At 44.2% G+C, this 24,704-nt stretch overlaps 1 protein-coding gene across 3 annotated transcripts; it reads right to left on the reverse strand.

Annotated features, from left to right (window-relative positions):
• Window positions 1-233: 233 nt before the first annotated feature.
• SDR39U1 (short chain dehydrogenase/reductase family 39U member 1) lies at window positions 234-21,178 on the reverse strand. Of its 3 annotated transcripts, none has more exons than XM_073575514.1 (6): window positions 21,033-21,178; window positions 19,420-19,526; window positions 14,669-14,751; window positions 4,577-4,698; window positions 4,328-4,483; window positions 234-785 (listed from the first exon to the last, which is right to left on the reverse strand). In XM_073575514.1, the coding sequence occupies exons 1-6, from the start codon at window positions 21,046-21,048 to the stop codon at window positions 367-369; spliced, it is 903 nt and encodes a 300-aa protein (XP_073431615.1). In that variant the 5' UTR covers window positions 21,049-21,178; the 3' UTR covers window positions 234-366. The 3 variants fall into 3 exon arrangements, with proteins under 3 accessions (XP_073431615.1, XP_073431616.1, XP_073431617.1); XM_073575515.1 differs by having other exon boundaries at window positions 14,669-14,747; window positions 20,974-21,127; XM_073575516.1 differs by having other exon boundaries at window positions 14,669-14,747; window positions 21,033-21,050.
• Window positions 21,179-24,704: the final 3,526 nt, after the last annotated feature.

The raw sequence follows: 24,704 nt of genomic DNA on the forward strand, positions 1-24,704 counted from the left end.
GTGCATAGAGGTGGGAGGGATTATGGGCATGTGGAGCAGTGAATATCTTCTTTAACAGCGGGCACAGTGTTAGCAACAGCCGACAGCACCTGCTTCCTGTGACCGGCTCCTCCGACACTGCCGCACCCCCCCACAATTACATAGCAGGTGAAATAGGTATTGAAAAAAAAAAAAAAAAAGACACCAATTTTCTAAGTAAATATATTTATAATTATTCCAATTGATGCTGCCTATAATTATCCACTTAGTTTATTAATTTAGATTTTTAATAAACATACTTGTTATATATGTCAGAAGGCTTTACAATAGAAAGTATGCTCAATGTCTCACTGGTTTTTCAACTTTGACTTATTTTTATTTACATTTTTAGCTCAAAAGTTGAGCAAGTGCAGAGTCAAGGTTTGGATACAGAAAGGAGAATCCACTTTGTAGGGTCTTTTGTGGAACTACTCGCGGACCCTCAAGCAGCATTGGAGCTCTGTCACTCCCAAACAGCAAATGCACAACAAAATCTGGAGTGAATAGGAAAGCAGGGCGTCCCAGTGCTTTGCTAAGGACTCTTGTGAAGTCAGCATTGGTATCTGTAACTGCGGAGGGTGACACGGCATTCAGGATACTACCAACTTTTCCTTCCTGTTCAATAGTGTAACATAAGAGTCTGCAGAGATCTTCAATGTGAATCCAAGGAAATGGCTGCTTTCCAGAACCAAGAACACCACCAAGACAGAACCGGAAGGGCCACAGCATTATTGGAAATGGACCACCATTTCGACCCAAAACTGCACCTAGTAAACAGAAAATGATTGTTAGATGTCATCCTGTGTTCATTGTAGGTCGTTTTCACTCCTAATTCCAGAGCATAAAAATTATTGTGCATGGTACTTGTTAAAGGGAATGTCAGCAGGATTTATCCCCCCCAAAAAACTATTTATATGCTTATATAGCTCTTTGTTAGACAAGTCCAGAAAGAACTTTTTGTAAATCTGAAGCCTCTGTCACTCCAGCACCACCTCCTTCTGCTTGATGAAAGCCTCTATGCTGTGTGAACTCAGACAAAGGAGTAGTCAATCAAGCAAGAGGAGGTGGTGCTGGGTGGGGAATAAAGATGGAGTTGGCAGAGTCTTCAAATCACCATAGCCCTGATTTTTGCCTATATATTCAAATGCTGAACTCACAGTAATGGAACAGACTGGTCATGTAAAGGTACTGCTGGATTCTTTAACCCCTTAGCGTCCACTGACGGACATAGCCCGTCATGGCAGGATGTCAGTTCCCGCATCATGACGGGTATGCCCGTCATGCCTTTGAACTACCACTGAATGTAGACAGTAGTTACACGCAGTGGTAGTTCAGTGCCGACAGCTGAGAGGCACGGCAAGGGGTGCAGGGACCCTTGCAGTCGGTCCCTGCACCCAGAACGCTGCGATCTGTCAATCTGACTGACCGATCACAGCATGAGCGGGCAGGAGAGGCTGAAATTTCAGCTCCTCCTGCCCAGTCAGTGCAGGAGCTCAGCGCTGCTAGTGCGCTGAGCTTCCTGCACTTACAGCCAGGAGTGGCGTCCGTGCCGACCCTGGCTGCTAAACTCCTGATTGCTGCGCTCACAGTGTTCTCGGGTGGGGGGGGGGGGGTTGGTGGGGAGGCAGAGGGTCGGGGGCTCCCTCTGCCTCAGATCGGCGTCCCCGCGATATAATCACGGGGCTCGATCTCAGCCATGATGACCCAGTGTTGTCACGACAACCCCCGGGTCATCCAGCTATGAAAAGCCTCTGAGACCATGCTCACAGCATGGTCTCAGCTTTCTGCATAGGCATAATGCACTGCAATATATTATACCTGCAATGACAGTGAAAAGCGAGTCCCATAAAGGGACAAGGTAAATTTTTTTTTTTTTTTAAATGTAAAAAAAACAATTAAAAAATAAAAGTGTATTTTTTAGGGGAACAAAAAAAAATACACGTTTGGTATCGCCGCGTCCGTAAAAATCCCATCTATAAAAGTGTCAACCTAGTTAACTGCCGTAAAAAAAAAAAAAAGTAGCAAATTATGCTTTTTCCAAATGGTATCATACCGCTTGGAAAAAAACACGATAAAAAAAAAAATGGTAATAAAAATAGTATTACTTAATGCGCCATCTTTTCCCGCAAAAAACAAGCCGCTATACAGCTCCATTACCGGAAAAATAAAGTTATAGCTCTCAGAATAAAGTGATGCAAAAATAATAATTTTTTCTATAAAAGTTTTTATTGTGTAAAAAACGCCAAACATAAAAAAACTATATAAATGAGGTATCGCTGTAATCATACTGACCCAAAGATTAAATCTGCCTTATCAATTTTACCACATGCAGAACGGAGGGGGAAAAAAAAAAATCCTGAATTGCTGGTCTTTGTTCATTCTGCCTCCTCAAAAATAGGAATAGAAAGCGATCAAAAAACGTTGTGCACCCGAAAATGGTACGAATGAAAACATCAGCTTGTCCCACAAAAAACAAGCCCGCACATGACTGTCGGCTGAAATATGGAAAAATTATAGCTCTCAAAATACGGCGATGCAAAAATTTCTTACAAAAAAAATTCTTTAATACCGCAAGAGGAACGGCGTAAAAAATAAAACCAATTCTTCACCTTTTAGATTTGCTCATTCTGCCTCCCAAAGATCGCAGTAAGGCGATCACAGTGGTTCTCACCCCACATATGGGGTATCAGAGTACTTAGGACAAATTGCACACCAAGTTTGGGAGTCAAATTTATCCTGTTATCCTTGTGAAAATAAAAATTTGGGGGCAAAAAGATCATTTTTTTGGAAAAAAAAAAAATGACTATTTTCATGGCTCTACGTTATAAACTTCTGTGAAGCACTTAGGGGTTCAAAGTGCTCACCACACATGTAGATAAGCTCCTTTGGGGGTCTAGTTTCCAAAATGGGGTCACGTGGGGGGGGGGGGGGGGGGGTTTCTACTGTTTAGGCACATCGGGTGCTCTGCAAACGCAACATGATGCCCGCAGACAATTCCATCAAAGTCTGCAATCCAAAACGGCGCTCCTTCCCTTCCGAGCTCTGCCATGCGCTCAAACAGTGGTTTACCCCCACATATGGAGTATCAGCGTACTCAGGACAAACTGCACAATAACTTTTGGGGTCCTATTACCCTTGGGAAAATAAAAATTGGGAGTGAAAAGATCATTTTTGTGGAAAAAATATGATTTTTTAATTTTATGGCTCTACGTTATAACCTTCTGTGAAGCCCTTGGGGGTTCAAAGTGCTCATCACACATTAAGATAAGTTGCTTGGGAGGGTCTAGTTTCCAAAATATGGTCAGCATCAGGGACTCTGCAAACGCGACATGGCGTCCCCTCTCGATTCCAGCCAATTTAACATTCAAAATCTCAAATGATGTGCCTTCCCTTCTGAGCACTGCCGTGCGCCTAAAGATTGGTGTTCCTTCACACATGGGGTATTGGTGTACTCAGGAGAAATTACACAACAAATATTGTGGTTCATTTTCTCCTGCTACCCTTAACAAAATAGAAAAAATTGTGTCCCTAGAAAAATTTTTCGGAAAAAAAAGTTCATTTATTCCTTCCACATTGCTTCAATTTTTGTGAAGTACCTAAAGTGTTAATAAACTTATTGAATGTGGTTTTGAACACCTTGAGGGGTGCAGTTTTTAGAATGGTGTCACTTTTGGGTATTTTCTGTTATATTGACCCCCCAAACACCTCAAATGTTGGAAAAATGAGACATCGCTGGACAACTTTTAACCCTTAACTTCCTAACAAAAAAAACAAAAAAAAATTTCTCCAAAATTGTGCTGATGTAAAGTTGACATGTGTGAAATGCTATTTATTAACTATTTTGTGTGACATCACTGATTTAAGGGTACAAAAATTAAAAGTTTGGAAATTGCAAAATTTTCTACATTTTCGCCAAATTTTCGTTTTTTTTCACAAATAAACGCAAGTTATATCGAAGAAATTTTACCACTAACATCAAGTACAATATGTCACGAAAAAAAGAATCTCAGAATCAGCCGGATCCATTGAAGCGTTCCAGAGTTATAACCACATAAAGTGACAGTGGTCAGATTTCAAAATTAAAGACTGTCATTAACCTACAAAGTGGCTTGGTCCTTAAGGGGTTAAAAGCGCTACATGCACATATAAATAGTTAGGGGGATTGAAATCCTATTGACAGATTCCCTTTAAATTAGTAAAGTCAAACTACCTTCGCAACACTGTAAAAAGTATGCAGAATCTATTTGCCTGTGGATTCGATATGCTATATTGCTTTCAAAGTTCATCTGAAAAAAAATAGTTGTCTTACCTGTACGTACTTTTACCAGCTGGGTGACTGACTTGCCCTCCGTAGCACGCAGCTCGGCTGCACCCTCCCAGTCTCTCACAAGGCGGGACAAAAAGTCTGCATTGCCACCAGGGCTATCTTCAGAATATTGCTGGGTATTACTGTTTGGATAATATCCTTGATGAAGAGCAAAAAAGGTAGATAGAAAGTAATAAGCATGATCGCTCTCAGGTGGGAAAATGTTTGTAGTGTTTTAACACCTTAACTTACCAACTCCAGTTAGTACCACCCAAGTGTGCGGAGGGTTCGGAGACTTGCTAATAGCTTGAGAAATAATGCGAGTAGTTTCAATCCTGCTGCCAATAACTTCCTGTTTGAACTGTTCTGTCCATCTAGTACAAAAATACTATTATTTTAGTCTTCAAGATACAACAATACATTTTATTTCTATAGCGCCGACATATTCCGCAGAACTTTACATTTCAGAGGGGATTTGTACAGACGATAGACATTACAGCATAACAATAATCGCATATTGAGAAAATAGATATCCAGCACCGTTGTGTGGAAAAATACTCTGAATATCTGCACATATATTATTCACATTAATAAAAAACACCTTAATCCCACTTGGAACGGGTGCTCAATCCCATATTGAAAAAACAGAACATTTCGTTGTGGAGAAAGAGAAAAAGCAGGATGGCACTCACCGTTCATGTGAATCAAATCACTTTATTTCACATACACAAGGCATAGGCACGGGAGCAATGTGCTGGAAGACGGACAACAGCCGTTTCGCGCTCAATACGCTTCAACAGGCTCTTTTTGATTCACATGAACGGTGAGTGTCATCCTGCTTTTTCTCTTTCTCCGTAATAATCACATAGATCATAACAGATACCAAGAGGTATGGGGGCCCTGCTCGCAAGCTTACAATCTATGAGGAAAAAGGTAGACACGAAAGGTGGGTGGTAACAATTGCCCTGATTGTATTGTATGGACCAGCCATAATGTTAAGTGTGTAAAAGTACAGACACTACAGAGGGCTAATGGATTCATAAAGCACGTGGGAACATGATACGGGGAACCTGGTTATGGTAAAACTTTTGGCTGTGCCACACAGGGATAGATTAGGTTAATGTGTTGAGGCGGTAGGCCAGTCTGAATAAATGCGTTTTCAGGGCACGCTTAAAATTGTGGGGATTGGGGACTAATCGTATTGACCTGGGAAGTGCATTCCAAAGAATTGGCGCAGCACGTGTATAGTCTTGGAGACAGGAGTGGGAGGTTCTGCTTATTGACGATGCTAACCTCAGGTCATCAGCAGAACGGTATACTGAAACAAAGGAGGAGATGTAGGGTGGTGCTGAGCCATGGAGAGCTTTGTGGGTGAGGGGAATAAGTTTGTACTGGATTCTGGAGTGGATGGGTAACCAGTGTACTGACTGGCACAAGGTAGAGGCATCGGTGTAACGATTGGCGAGGAATATGATCCTGGCTGCAGCATTCAAGACAGATTGGAGGGGGAAGAGTTTGGTAAGAGGGAGACTGATTAGAAGAGAGTTACAATAGTCGAGACGAGAATGAATAAGAGAAACAGTAAGAGTTTTTGCAGAGTCAAAAGTAAGAAAAGGTCGAATTCTAGAAAATGTTTTTGAGATGCAGATAACAAGAGCGAGCCAGTGATCGGATGTGGGGGGCAAAGGAAAGCTCGGAGTCAAGTATGACCCCAAGACAGCGGGCATGTTGCTGGGGAGTAATGGGGAGTAATAGTGGAACCACACACGGAAATGGCAATGTTGGGTATAGGTACATTAGTAGCGGGAGGAAACACAAGGAGTTCAGTCTTTGACAGGTTCAGTTTCAGATATAGTGAGGACATGATGTTAGACAGTGTTTAGACATTCGATGGTGTTTTCTAGAAAGGCAGGCGTGATGTCAGGAGAGGAAGCGTATAATTGGGTGTTGTCAGCATAGAGATGGTACTGGAAACCAAATCTACTGATTGTTTGACCAATAGGGGCAGTGTACAAAGAGAAGAGGAGGGGGGCCTAGGACTGATCCTTGAGGAACCCCAACAGTAAGGGGAAGATGAGAGGAGGAGGAACCAGCAAAAGATACAGTAAAGGAGCGGTCAGAGAGATAGAAGGAGAACCAGGAGAGAACGGTGTCCTTGAGGCCAATGGAACGGAGCATAGTGAGGAGGAGCTGGTGATCCACAGTGTCGAATGCTGCAGAGAGATCCAAGAGAATTAGCATGGAGTAATGACCATTTGATTTAGCTGTTAGTAGATCATTAGAGACTTTAGTGAAAGCAGTTTCAGTAGAGTGTAAAGAATGGAAACCGGATTGGAGAGGGTCGAGAAGAGAGTTATCAAAGAGATAGCGGATAAGACGGGAGTGGACCAGGCATTCCAGGAGTTTAGAGATGAAGGGAAGATTAGAGACAGGTCTATAGTTAGCGGCACAGTTTTGGTCGAGGGATGGTTTTTAAGTAGTGGATGTATGATGGCACGCTTAAATGAGGAGGGAAAGAAACCAGGAGAGAGAGAGAGAGAGAGAGAGAGAGAGAGAGAGAGAGAGAGAGAGAGAGAGAGAGAGAGAGAGAGAGAGAGAGAGAGAGAGAGAGAGAGAGAGAGATTAAATATTTTAGTTAGGTGAGGGGTGACAGCAGGGGAAAGGGACTGGAGGAGATGTGATGGAAATGGGTCACTGGTGCAAGTGGTTGGGCGAGAAGATGCAAGGAGCCTGCTTACTACTTCTTCTCTGACTGGTTCATAATCAGAGAGTGAGCTAGATGCAGTGGGGGAGGACAGTGCATGGTATGAGGTGATTGGGAGATAATTTCTTGTCGGATCTGGTCAATTTTTTTCTTTGCAGTAATTGGCCAGATCGTCAGCTCGAAGCTCCGTGGTTGGGGCCTGTACTCTTGGGTTGAGTAGAGAATGAAAAGTGTCAGAGACGTTTAGGGTTATTGGACAGTGAGGTGATAAGGGTGTTGAAATAGGTTTGCTTTGAGAGGTGAAGGGCAGTGTTGTATGTTCTAAGCATAAACTTATAATGGATGAAATCTTCGTGTAGATTGGATTTTCTCCACAGACGTTCGGCGCACCTGGAACACCGCTGTAGGAAACGTGTTTGCAGGCTGTACCAGGGTTGTCGCCCTCTGTGTTGTGGTGTTCTATGTATAGGAGGTGCAAATTCATCCAGGGCACTTTGAAGTGTTTCATTGTAATGCTTCAATGCAGAATCAGGACATGAGAGGGAGGAGATAGGGGCCAATGAAGACTGCAAGTTCTAAGTTCTTCATAAGTTTCTGGGTGTTAATGGCCTGTATGTTTCTGTAAGTATGGACAGTGGGGGTGACCTGAGCGGCCTGGCAGTTCTTGATAGTGAATAAAAGAAGGTTGTGGTCAGACAGCGGGAGAGGGGAGTTTGCAAAATCATCCACTGCACAAAGCCGAGAGAAGACCAAGTCGAAGGATTTTCCGTCTTCATGCGTTGGAGAATTAGTAAGCTGCGAAAGGCCAAACGAGGAGGTTAGAGATAAAAGGTGAGTAGCAGATGGGGAGAGGGGAAGAACAATGGGGATGTTGAAATCACCCATGATGAGGGTAGGGATGTCACAGGAGAGAAAATGTGGAAGCCAAGTGGCAAAATGATCCAGGAACTGATGGGAGGGGCCGGGAGGACGATATACCACCGCCACTCGCATGGAGAAGGGGGTGTAGAGTCTGACGGCATGGACCTCAAAAGAAGGGAAGACAAGTGAGGGTACTTTAGGGATAACCTGAAAGGTACATTTTGGTGATGGGAGCAGAACCAACGCCTCCACCTGCTCTATTGTCTGATCTTGGGGTATGAGAGAAGTGTAGTCCCCCGTATGAAAGAGCAGCAGCAGCGGTAGTGTCTGACTGCTGAATCCAGGTTTCAGTAAGAGCCAGAAGGTTAAGAGAATTAGAAAGGAAGAAGTCATGAATGAAGGAGAGTTTGTTACACACTGAGCGAGAATTCCAAAGGGCACAATTAAGAGAGACAGAAGACATGCAGGGAATATTAATAAGATTAGAGGGGTTTCTGAGTGTAGCAGTTGGGGGGGTTTGGCTTTCTATAACATGGGGGACCAGGGTTGGGAGCAATGTCTCCTGCGACTAGGTGGAGGATAGAAAGAGTGAGCAGATGGTTAAGTGATTTGTGAAAGCGTCTCTGATGTTGAATGGTCAGACTGACTGGATCTGTGCAATTTAGCAATGTGAAAAGAGCGTGAGTGCTATACATAGGAGAGGAAAGGAGTGAGGGGCCGATATGGATGGAGTTAGAAAGTTAATGCCAAGGCGGTGGATGTGTGTGAATGCAGCAGCCAGGATATAAATTACACAAATGCGTATGGTATGGTATGCATATGTACTGTACTATGTTCTCCCTATGCTTGCGTGGGTCTCCTCCGGGTATTCCGTTTTCCTCCCACATTCCAAAGACATACTGAATTTAGATTTTGACATCGAGGACAGCGCCAATAATGTCTGTTGAGTGCTGTGGAATTAATGGCACTATATAAATGAGTAAAATAAATAAATAAAATAAATGTGTTGAGGCCGCGAATCATGCAGCCGTTGGGACTCGAACATATTATTCAAGCACATCAGAGACACAGAGATAACACTTGGGCATAACAAGCTATCCAAGCACATTCGCTCATCAGTATTCCTTATCCTTCACAAAATCAAACCCCCCCCCCCCCAAAAAAAAAAAAAGAAAACCCTACATAAATTTGGTATCCTTATAAGGGAGGCACTGACAAGTGCAAGTGATGTTAACAGTTCATTTTTAATATAAATAGGAAAAAAAAGAACAATACAGTCCGACAATACATAGGCTCAAAGGCTGGGTTCACATTGCATTAGAGGCATCTGTTTAACAAATCCGTTATACGGATGTGCTAACGCGGATGTCATTTTTTACATCTTTTTAACCCCTAGCGCTAACGTACGCGCTAACGCATGGTAGCATTTTACCACCATGCGTTAGCCATACAGATCTATGCACAGCGAATGAGTCCATTCTCTGTGCGTTAGACCTAACGCACCCTAAAATGCGGTAGACCGCGTTCGAGGGTGCGTCACAAAGTAAAGCATCATCGCTAACGCATGCCGAATTTGGCATGCGTTAATGCATCCGTTACATAGCGTTAGTGTCGCTATGTAACGGATGCATTAAAAACAGTGCCATAACGCGACGTGAACCCAGCCTTACACAACAATCTCAATATATTGTAAAGCGAAGAGGGGAAAAAAAAAAAGAATAATCACTGTCTCTCAGCGATCACTGTATGCCTACTACTCACTTTCAAGCACCGCTTTGTTCTCTCACCATCGGATACACACACACACGCGCCTCTGGGGGTGGGGGTGGGGTGGAATGGAAACCACCAACAGACCAGACTGGACATGCAGACCTAGTACAACAAGCCACCCCTGATGCCTGGCAGCTCCATTCCATGCCACAGCTCACACTCTTGTCAATAGCAACTGTTCTCCATTGGGCCACCTACGGCAGTGGTGCCCAGTACTGTAGTTTGACAAGTGTCCAGGACAGGTTTCCATGGTATGTTTTGTTTAACCTACTAGTGTACATCTATTAAATTTATGTCTTTAATCGCAGCTGTAGTTTGGCATAGGTCAACAATTTGGAGTCAGCAGTTTCTGCAATTGTACATGACAGACAGGGATGGGATGGATATAATAAGCCAGAGAAATAATAATCTTTATATAGACAACATATTCCGCAGCGCTTTACAGTTTAACAGTTTCAAAACACAAGTCATAAGTAACAACGTTAACAATACAATAAATAAAGCAAAATAAGACGACCCTGCTCGTGAGAGCTTACAATCTACAATGGGGTGGGGGAGATACAAAGTACAGGTGTGTATTTACAATGGTGTATTTACAATGATGGCCCAGCCATCTCGAGGGAGTGAGGTATGGATGGAGATTGTGCATGTGTAACCCATTCACTCTTACACATAGAATGATTTTGATTAGTGAACGTGATAGGCCGTTCTGAACAAATGTGTTTTGAGGGAGCGCCTGAAACTATGCAAATTGTGGATAGTCCTAATTTCTTGGGGTAGAGCATTCCAGAGGATTGGCGCAGCGCGGGAGAAGTCTTGGAGTCGGGAGTGGAAGGTACGGATTAGTGCAGAGGTTAGTCGAAAGTCGTTTGCAGAGCGCAGCGGTCGGTTAGGCCAATAGACAGAAATGAGGGAGATGTAGTAGGGGGGTGCTGCACTGTGGAGAGCTTTGTGGGTGAGAACAAGTACTTTGAATTGGATCCTATAATGAATGGGCAGCCAATGTAAGGACTGGCGAAGAGCAGACGTGTCCGAGTACCGATTAGCCAGATAGATGACCCTGGCTGCTGCATTAAGTATGGACTGGAGAGGGGATAGTCGAGTAATGGGGAGGCCAATTAAAATAGCGTTGCAGTAATCCAGGCGGGAGTGGGTCAATGCTACAGTGAGGGTTTTTGTTGTTTCCATGGTGAGAAAAGGGCAGATTTTAGAGATGTTCTTTAGGTATAAGTGGCAAAAGCGGGCAAGAGATTGTATATGGGATGTGAAGGAGAGATTGGTGTCAAACATAACACCCAGACAGCGGGCTTGCTGCCGGGGTGTTATTGTGGCACCACCCACAGAGAGGGAAATGTCATATTTAGGGAGGTTAGTAGACGGCAGGAGCAGAAGAAGTTCAGTTTTGGAGAGGTTGAGTTTCAGACAGAGAGCGGACATGATGTTGGAGACTGGGGACAGACAGTCACTGGCGTTCTGTAGTACAGTGGGGGTAAGGTCGGGGAATGACGTATATAGTTGTATATCATCAGCATAAAGATGATAGTGAAAGCCAAATATGCTGATGGACTGTCCAATTGGGGCTGCGTAGAGAGAGAAGAGAAGGGGGACAAGGACTGAGCCCTGAGGTACCCCGACAGCAAGAGGAAGAGGAGAGGACGTGGAGCCAGAGAACAAAACACTGAAGGAGCGGCCAGAAAGATAGGAAGAGAACCAGGAGAGAGCAGTGTCCTTAATGCCTAGTGACTGGAGCCTAGAGAGTAGGAGATGGTGGTCAACAGTGTCGAAAGCTGCAGAGAGGTCGAGAAAAATGAGCAGACAGTGGTCACCGTTACGCTTTGCTGTCAGAAGGTCATTGGTCACTTTGATGAGTGCCGTTTCAGTCGAATGTAGGGGGCGGAAGCCGGACTGTGAAGGGTCTAGAAGGGAGTGAGTGGAGAGATAACGGTTAAAGCGGGCGTAAACTAGGCGCTCCATAAGTTTAGAGATGAAGGGGAGATTGGAGACTGGTCTGTAGTTGTTTGTGCAGGATGGGTCGAGAGCAAGTTTCTTTAGTAATGGAGTAACGATGGCGTGTTTGAAGGAAAATGGGATGGGAAAATGCCAGAGGAGAGGGAGAGATTATAGATTGCAGTTAGGTGAGTTGTGACGACTGGAGAGACTGAAGGAGATGTGAGGGAATGGGGTCGGTAGTGCATGTGGTCGGACGAGAGGAGTCTGGAGACTTCTTCTGTGATGGGATCAAATGTGGAGTGAGCCAGGGGAGATGCAGGAAGGGATGGGAAATCCCCAAACATCAGGCACAAGTAGGTATAAGCGAGAATATCCCCATAGTTGAACAAAAATATCTGTACTAAAAAATAATTAAGATAAGGCTCGGGTACAGGTAAAGTAAATAAGGCTAAAGTACAGATGAAAATCAATAATTTTATATCTTCTGCTAAGTAACGAAATAAAGCAATGATTTAAGCAAATACTGTACAAAGATAGCAAATAAAAAAAGATAGCCAGCAGGTGATGCTTCAATCCAGTCAATTGAAATAAGAAGCTACATTGTGGTAGCAATATGTGTGAGGCTCCTACCATCAGGCACTTATCTTTGCCTGTTCCCCTGATTTCAATTTGCAGGAAGGGAGAAAAAAAAAAATAAAAATATCAGCATCTGGGTCTTCAAAAAAAACAAACAAAAAACAAACACACACAGACACACACCCCCCAACAACAACTAAACACCACTATTGTAAGTAAAATTAAAAAGTCGGAAGTCCAACAGCCAACAATTTACAAGAAAACGAGTTTTGGACCCCCCTCCTTAGACATTGCTTTGCAAACGCGTTTGCTGGTAAATTGTTGGATTTTAGACTTGCAACTTTTTAATTTTACTTACAATAAAGTGTTTTTTTTTTTATGAAGAACTAGATGCTGGAATTTTTTTTCCTCCCTTCTTTCAAGATTTGCAGCACTGCAAGTTTCCTCTGCATTACATTGCATTGATGGCTGAGCTGACCTTTCCTCTTTTTCGTAATTATCCAGATTTTAATTGGTTGTATTGGTGTATCACCTGCAGGTTATATTTTGTATTTTCTATGTTTGTACAGCCTTTGCTTAAACCATTGCTTTATTTTGTTACTTATATTCTCTGCTAATTTATTGATTTCATCTGTACTTTAGCCTTAATTACTTTACCTTTATCCGAGCATTTATTTTTATTAATTTAGTCAGATTATTTTTATTAAACATTCTTCAAATAATTACAACCTCGGGGAACATCTCCCCGAATAAATCACATGAAAAGACAACCTCCCTTCCAAAAAAACAAGTCCTGGAACTGTTCTTATATCGGATTAAAGAGTATCTTCTGTATACTATATTGACGTTTATCTATGTGCAAATACGACCAAAAGTAATCTCTCTGATTCAACATGTGAACAAAAGTTATTTGCAGTCCAGCAAGTGTGCATTCACACTGTTTATTACAAAAAACTTAAATAGATGAACTGGAATATAAGTTGGGGTGCATGCAGCATGTAAGCACATGTTCACACTGGCCACTAAACAGACAAAAACCCAAGATATAAACATAAGCAAAGACCCTGAGGTAAATAAACAAAAAACAGTGCATGAAAATATAATATATGGGGCTTAGTTAACCTAATGTTGATTAAGAAAATGCAAAAGCAATCCCACCACGTCATGGTGACCCTATTCGGGAAGGACCTGACCTCTAATATCAAAACCTTACCATTTGCCAAGTGAAGTGTGTGTGGATAAGGGCTTAGAAGGACAGACCTGGCTACTGTACACTATGATTTGCGTGTGGATAAGGACTGAGTGCACAGTAGCCAGGTCTGTCCTTCTCAGCCCTTATCCACACACACACTTCAATTGATATTTGCTTTTAATATTAGAGGTTAGGACTGACCCGAAAAGGGTCACTGTGATGTGGTAGGATGGCTTTTGCATTTTTGTTTTAAACAGTTATGTTAACTAAGCACGCCATGTTATTTTCATGCACTATTGCTGTTTATTTACTGCAGGGCATTTGTTTATCACTTTTATCCTGGGTTTTTGTCTGTTTAGTGGCCAGTGTGAACATGCACTTACATGCTGCATGCACACCAACTGATATTCCAGTTCATCTCTTTAGGTTTTTTTGTTTGTTTGCATATAAAAGGTGTGGCCTGCTTTATTTTTTATTTTTTTGAGCTGGACATTGCATTCATTTAGTTCCTCATGGCTAAGTGTCCACTAGCTGGGTCTATCCTCCTCAGCCCTTACCCACATGCACGTCACTTGACAAATGGTAAGGGTCACCGTGATGTAAAGGGATGACGTTTGCATTTTTTTCTTTTTAATCAAGATTATGTTAACTAAGTACCCTATATTATTTTCATGATCTATTGCTGTTTATTTACTGCAGGGTATTTTCTCATTATGTTTTTTTCTTACGTGTTTGACTGTTTATTACAAGCCTAGAAAGGGAAAGTTAGTTTAGCGTAGAGAGGCAAAAGTATTTTCCAAGTGTAGGATTCTGTATGGTAAACCTGTGGTGTTGATCCAAAGACCCCAAATATCAAATTTGTTTATAAAAATTCTTTTTACTAAAATGTATAAAACCCATTTACTCTGTTAATAAAGTCACTATTTCATAGCAGAGTAGGTTGTATCCAGGGAGCAGCAACAGTTTTTCTTGTAATATACAGTTTTCTGGCCATACCAATTGCCACTGGATTCACCTCAGGGAGATCTGGTATAACTCCCAATATACAGATTTTCGACTCTGGGTTCATTACTACACCATAAATTCTGTTAATTATTTTTCCAACTGTGATAGCACAGCAGCAACTACACTGACTTTCCACTGCACAATGGCGGACCAGCTTTCTCCTATACAGGGAATAGCATCGTGGCCCCATTCAAGTAATGACTGTTTAGCCATGTGCACCATTTATAGTAGGCTTATGAGAAATTTATCATGGAATCAAATATGAATCCTCTGTTTTATGTCTTACCTCTTCAGGGGGTTCATCACATTCTCTCCCGAGAGATTTACAACTGCATCACATGGTGGTAAACCCTTCTTGGAGACATCTGTCTATCATACAAAAAAGAAAAGATCAGTAATCAACATGACAAAAAATGGAAAATGTTCTTTTTAATATGCTGAAGATTTTTTTTTTGTTATATTGTAGATAATGCCATCCGTCCTTTACTGAACAGTTATGAAACTTTCTATTACAATATACAACGTCAGTTGAACATGTTCAAGGCACGATTCCTTGTCTCCAGATGCAAATAAGCTGCAGAATCCTTTAAAAGGACTGTCAGCACAGAATCACTGCTCAAACCAAGCACAGGTGCTCAGTGCTCCCCTGTGGTGCCCAAACAAACAATCAAGTGTACAGGCCCCGTTACACGCAACGATATTGTGAATGATATCGTTGCAACGTCACCAGTTTGGTGATGTTGCAGCGATGTCAAAACAACATCGTTGCGTGTGACACGTAGCAACGATCAACGAACAGTTAGCTGATCGTTAATCGTTGCCTAATGGTCTGGGCCATAAATCTATCGTTGGTCTCCCGCTGGGCAGCACACATCGCCGTGTGTGACAGCGAGAGACCAACGATCAGCTGGTATCCAGGGTAAGCAGCAGGTAACTAAGCGTCGCTTACTTACCCGCTGTTTACCCTGGATACCAGTGTGCTTGCTGGTCCTGATCGCTGGCGAGTATGCCTATGTGACAGCTCACCAGCGATCAGCTAACTATGTCCCAGTGATGCCATCCACGTCGGATCCTTGGTGGGATCGCTGGGACATTGAAGCGTGTAACGGGGCCTTACCTTCCTATTTACTTGTTATCACTCCATCTTCACCTTTCTCTGGATCTTAAATGCCTGAGCTGTCCATCAAAGAAGATGTGGAGTAGAGAGAGAAAACAAGTAGATGGGAAGGTGCACTTACATATTTGGCCACCCAAAGGGTGCACAGAAAGCCTGTACATGAACAGTCTGTGCTGACAGACGCCTTTTAATCCATTCCCGACTATGCGATTCTCTGTTTTTTCCTCTCCTCCTTCCACGGTTTTATTGTTCCATCCCCATATGAGGGTTTAAAGGGAATCTGTCACCCCTTTTTTCGAATATGAGCTGCCGGCACCGACATCAGGGACTTATCTACAGCATTCTGTAATTCTGTACATAAGCGTCCGATGTAACCTGAAAGAGAAGAAAAAGGACTTAGATTAAACTCACTGGAGGGCGGTCCGGTCTGGCGCCTCCCATCTTCATACGATGCCATCCTCTTCTTGCCTTCCTGTCAAGGCTCCAGCTCTGGCGCACTGCTCTGCCCTGTTGAGGGCAGAGCAGAATACTGAAGTGCGCAGGCGCCGGACCTCTCATGGCACCTGTGCACTGCAGGACACTGCTCTGTCCTCAACAGGCCGCCAGAGCCACGACAGGAAAGAAAGGAGGACAGCAACGTATGAAGATGGGAGGCACCGGACGGCGACACCCATCGGACCGGACGTCGGGGTGAGTATAATCCAACTCCTTTTTCTTATCTTTCAGGTTACATCGGGGGCTTATCTACAGCATTACAGAATGTTGTAGATAAGCGCCTGATGGCAGTGCCGGCAGCTCATAGTCGAAAAAAAAAGGGGTGATAGATTCCCTTTAATTTTTGCGGGACGAGTTGGACTTTTGATTGACACCATTCATTTTATTATGTGATCTACTGAACCCACCTGCCCCCCTGTCCTGGGAGTGAGTGAGAAAATTGTGTGGGATTTGGTGCACCCACTACTGGATAAAGGTTATCATCTCTACACTGATAACTTTTAAACCAGCATCCCACTCTTCAAATCCCTCTCTGCGTGAGGTAAAGCAGCCTGTGGTACTGTCTGCAAAAAATCAGAGAGACCTCCCAAAAACACTACTTGGGCAGATGCTCAGAAGGGATGACAGCAGAGCTCAATTGCAGCAACCACCTGCTGGTGGTCAAGTACAAGAGGGATGTCCTTCTCTTGACCACCATACACTGTGATGGCAGCGCCTTCAGCACTATATGGGGTACCTCTACACAGGTGTGCAAACCAGACTGTGTACTGGGGTACAACGAAAACATGCTGGGCATTGATCTCTCCGATCAACTCCTCCAACCGTACAGTGCTTTGAGAAAGGCCAAGGTGTGGTACAAATGGCAATGCTCAACGCTTTACTGATGTCACGATGTGCACGCCTCACCGATACGTCGTACCTTCAGTTCCAGGAGGTAGTGGTTAAAGCCCTGATATTTGGCACTCCGGAAGGAGCGGGCCCCAGTACTTCCGGAACTGAAGGTGCTCGTATCGTACCAGGTCAGCATTTTCCGGGGGTGGTCCCACCAACTGGAAGAAAAGGTGAGCCGCAAAAAAGGTGCCGAGTGTGTTACAAAAGGGGAATACGCAAGGACACCATTTATCAATGCGACAGCGGCCTCGAAAAGCCTGGCCTGTGTATGAAGGATTGCTTCAAATTGTACCACACCTTCATGCACTACTAATTTACTTTACAGGAAATAGATTAGCTCCAAAAAGGGGGCACATCTAGATTTGTTCCTTGGGTGTCTAGTTTTCAAAATGATGTCACTTGTAGGTTTTTTTTTTTTTTTGTTTTTTTTTTACTGTTTAGGCACATTACGGGCTCTGCAAACCGAACATGACGCTCGCAGACCATTCTATCAAAGTCTGCATTCCAAAACGTCATTACTTCCCTTTCGAGCCCTGACGTGTGCCTAAACAGTTTTTTCCCCACAAATTGGACACCTTTTGGGGTCCAATTTCTCCTGTTCCCTTTGAGAAAGTTAAAAATTGGGGATTGCTTTTGTGAGAAAAAAAAAAAAAAAATAGGATTTTATATTTGCACACCTGGACATTATAAACTTTAGCAAAACACTTGTGGGTTCCAAGTGCTCACCACACTTCCCTGATACACAGCCCTGCAGACAGGCTGGAGACTAGGCTTATTGAACCCTTCTTCATCATTTGAGCTTGCTGTTTCAAATGTTTAAGGGGGTGGGTGCAAGTACCTCTGCTAAACCATGCGGTTGATCACAAGAGATGTAGAACAATAAGCCACATGTTTGGTTTGGTAGTTGACGATATGTCTTGTGAAGGGCTAGGATCTGTTGCTGCGGCCAGTTCCTGGTGCCATTGTATGGACTAATGTAGATCAGAGATCAAATGCCAAGTGCGATTGTGATGTCTTGCCCACCTTGCTGGATTTGAGGAACTAGTCTAAGGACTATTGTTGCATTTTCCTTGGCGTCGGATTACCGAGTGGCACCCCACCTCCCCCAAATTTTTTCCTTTTGTTGTGGCCATATTGCAGACTCTAGGGAACCAGATCTATGTTTGGTGTTATATTTCCACAGTCCCAATAAAGGTCTTTTGATTTGTTCACCGACCTGCTGGCTCTGCCTGCTCTGTCACATAAAATATTTTCTAATATACTTAAATTGAAAGTTTCCTATCCTTCTCTCACTACACTGTAGGATAGGCGAGGGGAGCGCTGATCCAACAGGAATGGGGGGTGACCCACTTCTTGCCGCCGACAGACACGAGACTGAGACAGGGGTTATATTCAACAGGTCCTATTTTATTGGCCACCTCTCTGACGACCGATGAGATTCATCACAGGAATTTCACAGACCTTCACTTCTTAGTTTCAACGTCGTGGCGTCCTTTGTGGCTCTCCCCACTGTGGCTGCCCTAGGCACATCCACCACAGCGCTTCACCATTCAAAGTACACCGTCCACTTGGTACCCCCAGACCGTCTCCGGCTACTGTCCTCTGGGCCACCCCCCGTGACCGTCTCCACTGTCAGTTTCTCTCTGGAGGCTTTCTATCGTCTGTCCCTCTTCAGCAGAACCTCCTTCCTAGTGAGCTCCCCTGGCTGACTGGATCTTCCAGAACCTTCCCTCAGCCTTTATACTCCCAGTCCTGGCAGCTCCGCCCACTATCACCTGACAGTTACCTTGACCAATGGCAGTTACTTTGACCCATGGCAGTTACACAGTCACTCTCTCCTACACTCCCCACTGCCCTCTAATGGTCAAACTACCACATGACACCCCTTTATCTGTATCTCAGCCTACACTGCGCTATGCCCTCTGCCTTTCTCCACATGCAGACCTGTCCGTCAGTTCAACCTCCCCACAGCACTAACTGCTTTTTTTTTTATACTACTTCCTTTTTTGATGATGCATTGTTTGAAAATCCCAGCAGCTGATCAGATCAACAGTAAGAAGCCAGCAACAGATCAAATGCAAGTGCACGGTGTAAGAATAACCGGTGTGCAGAGACCAGCTGTGACCCCCCCCGTGACATCACTTGTGAGGGTTTTTCACGCCGGGTAGTCTTCACACACTTAACAGTGCACTCTGTTGTTGGCTTGTTACTACTGATCTGAGTCGGCGACAGAGCGTACTGTCATTGTACATATCGCACAGTTCACATCATACAGGGACTTGCCCAGCACATGAAATAAAGGTCACTGATGACGCCTTGTTTCAGCGAGGGGGCAGAGGTTGCGGTTAAGTATTTAGATAGCTCAGTGAGGAAAGATTAGTGAATTTTTAATTCAACTATATTAGAATTTAGTTTTATTACGGAATTAAACAGATATGGATTTAGGTGAAAAATTACTTTGCATATCGGATCAGCCCTTCAATACATATTGCCTATTATGGTAAATGACGCATTGGAAGAATGGTTTTTCATACCCATGTGATCTTCTGCTGTCCAGGTTGGCGGGAAATTATTGTCACTTGATGACCTCTACTTTTAAGTAACTTGGAAAATGACTGACCAATAAACCCACTGCCGCCTCCTAGAAAGATAAAAAGGAAAGAGTATCTTTCATGCCATGTTCACACGATCAATATTTTACATCGGTATTTGTAAGCCAAAACCAGGAGTGGGTGATAAATACAGAAGTGGTGACGCATTTTTATTATACTTTTCCTCTACTGGTTTTAGCTAACAATCAGAGGTATAGTATAATGGAAACACGTCACCACTTCTGCATTTATCACCCACTCCGGTGAACATGGCCTTACCAGCAGACCGGTCAAGGCAGTCAATGGCAACAAAAATGGCAGGATCTGCTTCCAAACTGTTACCGAGATTCAGTCAGCGGGGCTCACCTAGCCAATACAGAATTATGTATATTTAAAGATGGATTCCAGGATCAGCAACAGACGGGATCCACTGTGCAATGGAAAGGCTTACAACCCTCCAGTATACTTTTTATAGGTCTGATTGCTGTAATGCAATAGGAAAGGACTTGTAAGGCCGCGCTCACATCATCGTTTTGTTACACATCAGTGGCTCCATTGGGGCGTCAGTCTGAAACCCTGGAAAGTGGGATTCAGGTTGATCCACTGACATGGCTGCACACTTTGCGGTTTCTGCTGCGTTTCCGCAGCGTTTTTGGCTCTGCAGAAACGCAGCAGATTCTGCTGTGTTGTACAGTACCTTTATTTCCTATGGAAATAAAAAAAAGCTGTGCACATGCTGCGTTTTTTTCCGCACGGTTTTCAAAACGCAGCATGTCAATTGTTTGGTGCAGAAACGCTGCAGTTTTACACCTCATCCATTATGAAATGTAAAACCGCAGGGCAAAACTTTGTCCTGCGGATTTCCTGCGGTTTTCTCTACAAAATCCGCAGAGACAAAAAACTATGTGTGCACATACCCTAATGAAGCAGACGGGGTCACTTTTTCCTGCATCTGACCTTTTCGACAGCATGCGCCTTTTTAAAAAGGGGCACAAACGTGGTGGTCTGCATTATTGCCAGAGTCAGGAGAGCACAAGGGAACTCTAGCTTCGTTATTAAAGTGAATGACCCCGTCACCAGATACCGCGTCACCGACACGTGGCCAAATTGTGATGTGAACCCGGCCGAATAGGAGCAAGCACCAGTGCGATCAGCAAAACACCAGGTAGGAAATGCTGGAGGTTCCTAATGAATGACAGCAAGCAGAGATCTTACAGCTGTGAGGGACAGATACACAGGAATGGGGAAAAACGTCATTACACCACAACCAGATCCGGAGTATGGCTCCAAAGCGCTTCTAAGCTGCTGACTATGGAGTAGACATGGAAAACTGCTGTCACAGGAGCCACACAACCTCCTGCACTCACAGGACAAGGAAGCCCCATAGTGCAGGCAGGTGTATACACAGAGGTCAGAGTGCGACTAACAGTACTGCACCATGTGTACTGCAGCCCTCTCCTCACACATCCCTGGAGGACCTGTGGGGAACGTCCGTACCGGCCACAGCTCCTAGCCAGGCTACCGTGCCAGTGCAGCCGCGCGTCCTGTCAGCTCACCGAGAAGCACCCGCATAGCTGCAGCCACCGAGCCGTGCTCCAGCTTTCCACAGAAGACTCTGACTTATCACGCCATCTACAGGCCGTTATATCACAAGAGCTGCCGGATAGCTGCAAGGCTCGCTCTCTGTTATGGAGTCGCTGAATAGGAGTTACCTGATATTTAACATTGCAAGTTAGAACACGGCAAAATGGCCGCCACTGAGCCAAACTGAAGACATATTTTACGAAGCTGTTTCACACAGCTCTCACTCTACTGTAAGGGATCAAAATAGCCATAGAGGCGGGTTACATAGCGGCTAAGGACGGGTATGTTATCTCAGTGGTGCTCGCTAGTGCCCTCGTGTGTTCACTAAGGTGAACTGATTTGGCGTTTTTAATTGCACATGTGTTTTTTGAATAAGATATTATCAATTACCTCCTTTATCATTTGCCTGTCTATTTATTTACCTATCTGTTATCTATCTATTGTCTATCATCTATTTATTATCTATCTATTATCTATAATTTATCTATTATCAATTATCTATCTGTCGAAGACAAAAATTGGAGGAGTAGAAATGTAGAAATACTTTGGGTGCAGGGCCTCTCAGGCTTGGAATCCCTTCCAGGAGAAAAAGAACTTCGTTTAGAACCGTACCTCTAGATCCTTTGAAAAGCCACATAGTCTAAAATCACAGAAGGAGCTGACAGGATAGAAGAGATGGATTATATACAGTAAATACAAATGGAAAAGGTAGATATATAGATGTCTGTGGCAAATACAATTAGAACAGTGTGTGCAGCTTACTGTACATGTATTTAATATATTATTATTCTGAAAAAAAAATGGTGTGGGCTCCTGCGTAATTTTTTTTAACCAGCAGAGGGAAAGCCGACGAACTGGAGGCCAATGGGAAGAGGGTAATACTAGGGATGGGCGAATCCTGAAATACTCGGAATCGCTAGACTCTAACGAGTCCGACTCGGAAACTCGCTACTCGTTGCGAGTCTAGCGAGTCCAATGTTAATGAATGGGGATGCGAGTATTGCAGCGATTCCTGTGCTGCCATTTTTTTTGTTCCGCTTACTTCCCGCATGTGGCTGTGCACACCATGTGGAAAGTAAGCAGAACAATTGCGGATAGTACCCACGGTCCGGAGGAGAGGAGGAGACTGTCCTCCGGGCTTTGGGTACCATATCCCTGTAAAAAATAGAATTTAAAAATAAAAAATATTGTTATTCTCTCCCTCCGACGTCCCGCGCAGCCTTCCCGCCTCTCCATGCTCCCGGTCCCAGTAGTCCTTTGCGAAAATGCCCGCGATGGCGTCCGTTCTCGCGGGATCGTGAAGTCTCGCGGTCATTCGCGAGACATCGCGATCCTGCGAGAACGGACGTCATCGCGGGCATTTTCGCAAAGGATTACTGGGAACAGATGCGTGGAGAGGCGGGAAGGCTGCGCGGGACGTCGGAGGGTAAGAATAACACCATTTTTTATTTTTTTTTACATTTTATCTTTAACTACTGATGCTGCATAGGCGGCCTCAGTAGTAAAAAGTTGGTCACACTTGTCAAACACTATGTTTGACGAGTGTGACCAACCTGTCAATCAGTTCTCCAAGCGATGCTACAGATCGCTTGGAAAACGCTAGCATTTTGCAAGCTAATTACGCTTGCAAAATGCTAGTTTTTCCGCAGGAAAATCACGGGAATATAAAATGCGATTTTCCCGCGGAATGGAATTCCGGAATTCTCACGGTAATTTCCGCGAGAGTTCCGGTACGTGTGCACTTAGCCTTATTTGCATTGGATTCGTTACTGTGCGAGTAATCGCTTGGAAACTCGCAGAGTACCGACTCCTGCGAGTCCCCTACTACTCGCAGAGTAACGAGTCCTAACGAGTAGATTTGCCCATCCCTAGGTAATACCCATGTAGCTTCCAGGGCTATTAATATCAGCTCACAGCTATATACTTAGCCTTTACTACCTATTAAAATGGTGGACCCCACAAAAAATGATGTATGGTCCCCCTATAACTAATAACCAGCAAATGCTATGCAGACAGCTGTGGGCTGATATTAAAAGGCTAGGAAGGGGCCATGGATATCGCCCCCCAGGCTATAAACCTCAGCTCTCAGCCGCCCCAGAAGAGGCGCATTTATAACATGTGCCAACTCTGGCACTTAGTCTCGCTCTTCCCACTTGCCCTCTAGCAGTGACAGGTGGAGTGATAGTTGGAGGGTGGATGTCACCTTTGTATTGTCAGGTGACATCAAGCCTAAAAGTTATTAATGTAGAGGCGTCTATAAGACGTCCCCATAACTAACCCAATAGTCACATTGTATGAAAACAGACACCCAGAATAAAGTCCTTTAATTGAAAGAATGACATAGACTCCTTTAATATATCTTAATAATACCATACGTAGGCTAGTTTCACACTAGCGTATTTTCCATGCAGCTCATGGCGCCACTAAGCCCCACCCCCTTCCCGCTCCCTGCCCGCCCCATCCGGTCGTCGTCGCCTACTATCGCACACGGCCGCATGCGATCTGCGCACCCTATCTTTAGCATAGGGTGCGCAGACCATGCGCTGGCCGTGCGCTAGTAGGATTTTAGCGTGCACTGCGCACTTTTGAAGGTGCGCCGAGCGTGACAAAATTCAACATGGTGCGTTCGGCGCACACGGGCACACCTTCAAAAGTGCGCAGCGCACGCTAAAATCCTACTAGCGCACGGCCAGCACAGGTCTGCGCACCCTATGCTAAAGATAGGGTGCGCAGATCGCATGCGGCCGTGTGCGATAGTAGGCGGCGATGACCGGATGGGGCGGGCAGGGAGCCGGCAGGGGGCGGGGCTTAGCGGCGCCGTGTGCTGCATGGAAAATACGCTAGTGTGAAACTAGCCTTACAGCATCACCCATTCCAGTGATGCCATTGTCCCCTGCAAGAAAATTAAAATAAAAAACAACAATATTCCTCACCTGTCCGTCGTTCTGTCCCAAGCCGTAATCCATGTCTGGGGGATAAACAGTTTTCAACTTGGACGGTGCCAAAATATGACCATCCAGGCTGAGAACCACTGGGAGAATGAGCTGCTGTGAGCTCAGCATCAGTGACTAGCGATGACATGATCGAGGTCACTGCAGGTCACTGAGTCGGTATTCCCAGCTGGCAAATGAACTGCGGTAACCCCAGTGAGACCCCTGCTAGCACAGAGAGAAAGTCTCATGGTGCAGAAGCGAGTTCATCACAGTTTACCGGGAGAATTTCACTGCAGTTGCCTGGCTGGGAAAGCAGCCTCAGTGACCATCTGAAACCTCGATGATGAGACCGCTAGTCACTGATGTTGCGCTCACAGCCACTCATTTACCAGTGGTTCTCAGCCTGGACATTCGCATCTTGGCACCGTCCAGGTTGAAAACTATTTATCTCACAAACATGGATTATGGCGTGTGACAGAACGACTGACAGGTGAGGGATATGATTGTTTTTAATTTTTGTTTTATTACAGGAGATTCAGTGGAATGGGCGTTAGGTGAGTATAACTGTATTTGTTATTTTTAAATAAAAAGTGTGTTTTGTTTTATTTCAAATAAAATACTTTATTCTGGCTTATTCTTTATTTATCATACAACTATAGGATTAGTAATGGATAGGTTTCTTATAGATGCATCTTCATTACAAATCCATGG

This window comes from Dendrobates tinctorius, unplaced genomic scaffold (assembly GCF_039654945.1).
Source record: "Dendrobates tinctorius isolate UK_male_01 unplaced genomic scaffold, ASM3965494v1 ptg000044l, whole genome shotgun sequence".
Taxonomy (NCBI): Eukaryota; Metazoa; Chordata; class Amphibia; order Anura; family Dendrobatidae; genus Dendrobates; species Dendrobates tinctorius.

Excerpts from the sequence above, each read along its gene's own strand:
- SDR39U1 (XM_073575514.1), bottom strand. Across the intron at positions 14,752-19,419 it reads GACAGCAGAAGATCACATGG|ACAGATGTCTCCAAGAAGGG; the intron begins GTATGAAAAACC and ends TTTGTATGATAG. Across the intron at positions 4,699-14,668 it reads GTGATGAACCCCCTGAAGAG|ATGGACAGAACAGTTCAAAC; the intron begins GTAAGACATAAA and ends TTTTTGTACTAG.